The sequence below is a fragment of the Mandrillus leucophaeus genome, unplaced genomic scaffold (genome assembly GCF_000951045.1).
Source record: "Mandrillus leucophaeus isolate KB7577 unplaced genomic scaffold, Mleu.le_1.0 Scaffold1056, whole genome shotgun sequence".
NCBI lineage: Eukaryota > Metazoa > Chordata > Mammalia > Primates > Cercopithecidae > Mandrillus > Mandrillus leucophaeus.
The window spans coordinates 452,164-460,046 of NW_012098721.1; the positions used below are offsets into that span (position 1 = coordinate 452,164).

The 7,883-nt window shown below is 37.7% G+C and overlaps 1 protein-coding gene across 2 annotated transcripts in view; it reads left to right on the forward strand.

The window, feature by feature from the left end:
- Window positions 1-1,406, forward strand: part of DECR1 (2,4-dienoyl CoA reductase 1, mitochondrial) — a 44,612-nt gene extending 43,206 nt beyond the window's left edge. For both annotated transcript variants that reach the window (XM_011982633.1, XM_011982640.1), the window contains 2 exons: window positions 1,080-1,142; window positions 1,242-1,406. In XM_011982633.1, coding sequence (XP_011838023.1) covers window positions 1,080-1,142; window positions 1,242-1,301 — 123 coding nt within the window. In that variant the 3' untranslated portion in view covers window positions 1,302-1,406. The remainder of the gene's footprint in view (window positions 1-1,079; window positions 1,143-1,241) is intronic.
- The last annotated feature ends 6,477 nt before the right edge of the window (window positions 1,407-7,883 follow it).

Sequence of the window (7,883 nt, forward strand, 5' to 3'; positions counted from 1 at the left end):
CAAAGACTTGGAACCAACCCAAATGTCCATCAGTGACAGACTGGATTAAGAAAATGTGGCACATATACACCATGGAATACTATGAAGCCATAAAAACGGATGAGTTTGTGTCCTTTGTAGGGACATGGATGCAGCTGGAAACCATCATTCTGAGCAAACTGTCGCAAGAACAGAAAACCAAACACCACATGTTCTCATTCATAGGTGGGAATTGAACAATGAGAACACCTGGACACAGGGTGGGGAACACCACACACACGGGCCTATCATGGGGTGGGGGAGTGGGGAGGGATAGCATTAGCAGATATACCTAATGTAAATGACGAGTTAATGGGTGCAGCACACCAACATCACACATGTATACATATGTAAGAAACATGCACGTTGTGCACATGTACCCTAGAACTTCAAATATAATTAAAAAATAAAAAGAAAAGAGGTTTCATTGACTCACAGTTCTGCATGTCTGAGGAGGGCTCAGAAAACTTCCAATTATGGCTGAAGGGTAAACGTCATAACTTAACATGGTGGCAGGCAATAGAAAGAGAGGAAGAGAGAGAGAAAAGGGAGACAGAGAGGTGTGTGTGTGTGTGTGTGTGTGTGTGTGTGTGTGTGTGTGTGTGAAGGGGAAAGAGCCCCTTATAAAACCATCAGATCTTGTGAGAACTCACTGACTCTAACAAGAACAGCATAGGGGAAACTGCCTAGTCCAATCACCTCTCACCGGGTCCCTCCCTCCACACCTGGGCATTATGAGGATTACAATTAAAGATGAGATTTTTGTGGGGACACAGCCAAACCATATCAAGTGATAAATTAATAGATGCAAGTTACCTTGATAGATATACCTTTAAGATGATCTTCAAGATTGGGTAGATTTTTGAAATTGTGGAGATGTTAGAAATAGAATTATGAACTGTGTAAATCAATTTAGGTTTAATCATGAGTTTTATCTTTAAAATTTGGGCTTGATTTAAAGTGCCAAAGAGATATTCCATCCAAAGTATGGGAAAATGGCTAGTGGTTCAGAAACTTTTTAAAAGGAGTAGTTTCAGCGTTTAAAAATTTGTTTTTTCCAGGTCGTTAAATTTGATGGTGGAGAGGAAGTACTTATTTCAGGAGAATTCAATAACCTGAGAAAGGTAATGCCATTTTGTGTGTATCATGTAATATTAGCAGCTCGGATACTAAGCTTTAAAAACATGTAAAAAGCACATTAAATTGACATCTTTTTGTGTTAGGTCACCAAGGAGCAGTGGGACACCATAGAAGGACTCATCAGGAAGACAAAAGGTTCCTAAGACCACTTTGGCCTTCATCTTGGTTACAAAAAAGGGAATAGAAATGAAACAAATGATCTCTCATCTTTTGACTATTTCAAGTCTAATAAATTGTTAATTAACAAAGATGCATTGAATATGTATTCTGTGTCAAGCCAGTGATAGCCATTGTATATTCAAAGATGAATAAAATGAAATATAGTCCTTCAAAACATTAAAAAAAAAAAAAAAGGAGGCATGGAGAGAGTAGGTAGTAGGTAAAGATTCCTCTTTACCACTAAAAAGTGCTTAGAAGTGCAGAGAAAACAGATCTTTGTGGCTTGGAAAATCAGGAGAAACTCAATGGTGGGGGTAGTATTTGAGTTACATATTATACTATACGTATACTGATAGGGCCTAAAAGAAAGAATTTAGAGGATACACACTAAATATAATAGACTTTGCCTTTCCAGTATATTTTCTTTTCACTGGACTTGTGAATTACTTCTTTGGGTAACTCAGTATTATCTCATATCTTTAATTTTTACTAGGACCTATTTGTAGCCAGGCATTTCATTTAGTACTGAATAAGCTATAGCCCGTGCCCTTTTGAAATTCGTTATCTAGCAAGATAGTCAAACTTACAAATAATTATTTATGGTACATTGTGATAAGTATTATTCCAGCAGTATTTGAGTGTGGAGGAGGAAGTAATTCATTCTGTCTCCAGAGTTTAGAGAATGTGATGCCTAGGAGATAGCATGCCATCCCAGCTGTAAAAGAAGAATAGATTTTTCTGGGTAAAAAAGGTAAACAAAGTCTATAAAATATTTTTGTGTATCATTTGATTAAATTTCCTCTTTGGTTTGACTAATTTGTCATCCTGAAAATCAAATAATAATGAATCCAAAGTCTCAAGTCTACAGAGCTATACTTCTGAGCCTATATTTTTAAAATGTCCATTTTGCTTTCCCAGGAGTCACTTATAACATGTTCACTAGACTGACTATCGTCATTGCCCAAGTTGACAGGAGAGGAAACCGGCTTCCATATTACCTCATCTGAATAAATCCGCAAAGGAATCCAGTTTTCCTGTTTGAATATATATGCCACAAGCCCCATGGAAACCCCAATTACATTGACAGTTAATTGTGTACATAAATTACATTTATTACATTTAATTGTGTACATATAGGGGAATGTTATAGGTTTGGAATAAGTAGCCTGACATTTCTAATTATACTGACTTTCACTGGGCTTTTTAGGCTGTTACACTTTTTCTCCACATGCTTGCAATACAATACTCTCAAAATAAAATGCAGACAGTTACCTAGTTTCCATTTTACCTTTTGTACTAATCGTGTCTATTAGTCTGTTCTCATGCTGCTAATAAAGACATAACCAAAACTGGGTAATTTATAAAGGAAAGAGGTTTCATTGACTCATAGTTCAGCATGGCTAGGGAGGCCTCACAATCATGGCAGAAGGTGAGTGAGGAGCAAAGTCATGTCTTACGTGGTGGCAGGCAAGAGAGCTGGTGCCGGGGAACTCCCATTTATAAAACCATCAGATCTTGTGATGCTTATTCACTATCACATTATTGTGTTGATATTGTGTCCACACACCATTAGTGATGGTTTATCACTCATTCCATTTCCAAACCCACCTTCCCACCCACCTCTCACCAAGCACACAAAGACACTTTCCCTCCGCTGATTCCACCAATATAGCCGTGTTTCTCTTTCTGGTTAAATTGATACTAAATGTTTACATTTATATAACTTAATACATTTTTTTTTCCAGTGTTGTTTCAACCTTTTTTTTAAAAAAAAATTCAGATTACATGATAAATCAGATCCTTTTTAAGATAAATATTATTTTTAGTATTCTGTTGTTTTGATGTATCATAATTTATTGGAAATAGGATTATTTATAATTTTATTATCTTTTTAAATTTTTATAAAGACAGTGTCTTGCTATATTTATCAGGCTGGTCTTGAACTCCTGACCTCAAGTGATCCTCCTACCTTGGCCTCCCAAAGTGCTGGGGTTACAGGCATGAGCCACTGAGCCTGGCCATTGTTTTAAAATGTTTTGTTTTTAAATGTTTTTCAAGAATGCTGATGCCTCCCTTGCTAATGCGTTTTAAAATTAGTATTAATATTACTTTTGATTGGAAAATCATAATTGAATTCATTTATGGGGTACCCTGTACATTTTAGGGGTACAGTGTGATGTTTTGGTATATGTATACTGTTAGGCAGGAGTCTAGACCCAACATGGCGGCGTTACCCGGCGTAGCAGGCCTTTTGTTAAAGACTCCCTTCACCCTTGTACACACGCGCAGACTTACATGCATCAGAGTTCCGGCTGGGCAACCACACTCCCCCATGACCTGCAGCTCACATGCATTCCACAAGTTCATAAACAGCAGTTTCAGTTAACAGTTTCCAAAGACCCCTTCCTCGTGACCCTTACTCAACTCCTGCCCTAGTAGTTTCAAGACCCCCCCAGGCCCTGTTTGCACAACCAGCTTCCCTACCTCTCAGGCTATAAGAAGCCCCTACCTTCCTCCCTCAGCGCAACTTCCTTGGCCCTCACCTTTGGACCGAGGAACCTCGCCCACGAGTCCTAATAAAAGCTATTCTCACTGCCATTTGCCTTGTGTCTTCGTTCCCAGTTCGGCTCCAGCCTCAGTTTACCTTTACATATACAATGTGGAATGATTAAATCAAGCTAATTAACATATCTATCACTTCTCTTACCTATTGGCCTTTATGGAGAGACATTTGAAATTTACTTTTATTAGCTATTTTTAAATATACAGTACATTATTATTGACTATAGTCACCCTGCAGTAGATCCTAAAACCTGTTCTTTCTATCTGAAATTTTGTACACTTTGGTCAGAAACCCTCTTCTTCCCACTCCGTCAACCTCTAGTAAACCATCATTCTACTTTTTTTTTTTTTGAGATGGTGTCTCGCTCTTGTTGCCCAAACTGGAGTGCAATGGCATGATCTCAGCTCACTGCAACCTCCACCTCCAGGGTTCAAGCAATTCTCCTGCCTCAGCCTCCTGCGTAGCTGGGATTACAGGTGCATGTCACCATGCCTGGCTAATTTTTTATAGTTTCAGTAGAAACAGGGTTTCACCATGTTAGCCAGGCTGGTCTCGAACTCCTGACCTCAGGTGATCCGCCTGTCTAGGCCTCCCAAAGTGCTGGGATTACAGGCGTGAGCCACCATGCCCAGCCAATCATCATTCTACTTTCTACTTCCATGAGTTCAACTTTATTTGATTCCATACATAAGTGAGATCACAGGTTACTTTTATTTTTCAGTATTATAAATAAAACAACATTTTTGTGTATAACACATTTTTAGAATTTGGAATTTTTTTCTCATTTTTAGAAGTGGTATTATTAATCAAAGTTATGAAGCTTTCAAAGTTTTTTTGATATACATATCCAATTGTTATTCCAAAGATTTGTATGGGTTTAAACCCCCCTGAGTAATGTGTGACAGTGCCCATTTCAACAAATACCTGCCAACAATTAAAAGTATTCACCAGTTTTACATGTAACAAATGATAGTACCATTAAAAACTTATTATTAGTGAGATTGAATACTTTTATACACTTGTGAATTTCCTGTTTGTCGTTTTACCTATTGGTATCTTAATGGGGTACTGTAAAATTTTTGATTTGTATGAGTTTGTATGCGATTTTTTTCCTCTGTTAAAGACAAAAATAGTTCTTTTAATAGTTTCTTAGTCATCTATTGCATCATTATTATGTGTTATTACAAATGGTTGATGAGAAAGCAAAGCTTGCCAGCATGGCAGAGAGGATCAGAGAAGAGAGATCATGGAGATATTGACTAACAGATATTTTTTCCTGAGTCTGAAAGAAAAACAAACATTGTTTATGGGTAATTCTATGACAGACCACATGTGGGCTGTAACCACATCAGTATTCCCCTTAAGAGTTACTTTGTCACTCAATACCTTCTGTAAGAGTCCTGCTTCTATTGTACTAGTGGAAGAGTTAATACTCAGTAAATTAAAGATTATTGGTAACAGTTTCACTCATCTTACCATTAACATGTGAAACCACCTCCAGGAAATGTTTCAGGTATAGAGTGACAGCCATTGTTTCCTTATTGTTCTTGTGGAAACTAAAACAATGAGAATTTAATGACTTTGATTAATAGAATTTTAGAGCTGGTAAAGCCTTATAAAATGCTAATTCTCAATCTTTTTGTTTTACAGTTAAGCAAACTGCAGACCTAGAAAGTTATGTGACTTGCCCTAGGTCACACAGTAAGTCAGGCTTATGTCTCTCACCCAATTGGATATTTCTTGGGATCATAACTTAAGAGACAATAACAAGGTTTTTAGGAGTTAACAGTTACATTACAAAAACCTTGGAGAAAACCCATCAATGTCTTTAGCTTGTTAGTTGAAGTATGACTTCTAAAAATGCACAAATCATGAATTATTACAAATGAATGCACTCGGGTAGCCTTTCCCCAGGTCAAGAAACAGAAGAAACAGAACATTACCAGGAACCCAGAGGCCTCCCTTCTGCCCACCATCGTGACTCCTTTCCTCCTCCTCACAGCTAAACACTGTCTTGACTTCTAACCCCATCGTTAAGCTGTTTTGAGATTTATATAAATAGAATCACACAGTATGTATTCTTCTGTTTTTTGGCTTTCTGTGTAGTAATTGCTTATGCATGCTCATTGTTATATTCCATAGAATATAAGGTATATATGAATATACCACAATTTATTTGTTAGTTCTGGTGTTAGTGGACATTTGAATTATTTCTAGTTTGAGGCTATGCCAAATACAAAGCTGCCGTGAACATTCTATTCTTTTGGCGAAAATATATACACCTTTATCTGTTAGACTGGTAATACCTAGAAGTGAAATTGCTGGGTTTTAGGGTATGCTTGTGTTCAAATTGAGTAGATACTGTCAAATGGCTTCCAAGACTATTCACAATTTAACCTCCCACCAAGCTGTTTGGGAACTTCCACCGTGCGGCATCCTAACCAGTAGTGAGCATTCAAATTCTCTTTACTTTGAGCCATTCTGTAAGTGTGCGGTGGCATCTCGTGTGTTTAATTTGCTTTTTTTTTTTTTTTTTTTTTTTTAAGTGAGAGAGGGTCTCCTGTTGCTTAGGCTGGAGTGCAGTGACACAATCTCGGCTCACTACAGCTTTGACTTCCTGGGCTCAGGTGATTCTCCCACCCGAGTTCCCTAGTAGCTGAGACTACAGGTGCACGCTACCATACCTAGCTCGCTTTTTGTAGAGACAGTTTTGCCATGTTGCCAGGCTGGTCTCAAACTCCTGGGTTCAAATGATCCTCCTGCCTCAGCCTCCCAAAATGCTGGGATTACAGGCGGGAGCCACTGCACCTGGCCAATTTGCATTTATTCTGATTACTAATAAAATTGATTCCTTGTATATGTTATTGGATATCATTTGGGTATCCTCTAGTGAAAAATTTGTTCAGCTTTCTTACACATTTTTCTATTGGGTTATATTTTTAAATGTTGGTTTCTAGAAGTAATGTTAATATATTTTGGGTATGTGCCTTTGTCAAGTATGTGTTGCAAATATCTTCTCCCACTCTGAAATTTGATTTTTCACTCTCTTTAATAGTTTTTTGTTGAAGTGTATAGTCTTTCTGAACAGAAATTCTTAATTTTAATAGAGCCCAATTTTTCAATTTGTTTCTTCATAGTTAGATGTGAAGAAGTATTTCATGAAGTATTGAAGTTATTCTCCTGTGTTTACATATGTTTCATATTTATATTGATAATAAACTTGGAATGAATTTTGTTTGTGGTATGAGGTAGGCATTATGCCTGTAATTTTATATTTGCCTATCTAGATTCATTTTTTTTCATTCTTCATCCTGTTCTGTGCTCGAGGAAGCAGACCTGTCATTTATAGGTAAGTGCGACTGATGTAGCTGAGGTGTAGGAATTTCTTTGTGTGATAGTGCTCAGGAATTAAAGCCTACTGTGCTAGTCCTGCTTCTAGATTCATGACAGTTATTGCTGACAGCCCTCTAGGAAGTCTCTTCAGAAATTTCCCTATCATAATTTGTTGTTGTTTTTCTTTCTTTGCTCATGCCGTTACTGTAAGAATGCCAAATCTGGTAGAGTTTTGGTGCATACTTGGTAGTGAATAGTTATTTTTCTATGAATGAAATATAGGAAAATTCTGTATGTTCCTGTTATTGCTTTGGAGATATTTCAAGAAGAAATATTTGACTATGGGCTGGGCACAGTGACTTATGTCTATAATCCCAGCTCTTTGGGAGGTGACGGCGGGTAGATCATGAGGTCAGGAGTTCGAGATCAGCCTGGCCAAGATGGTTAAACCCCATCTCTACTAAAAATACAAAAATTAGCCGGGTGTCGTGGCGGGCACCTGCAGTCCCAGCTACTCAGAAGGCTGAGGCAGAAGAATCACTTGAACCCAGGAGGCAGAGGTTGCAGTGAGCCGAGATCATGCCATTGCACTCCAGCCTGGGCGACAGAGTGAAAACAACGCCTAAAAAAAAAAAAAAAAAAAAAAAATTTTAAAGATTTGACTATGTCA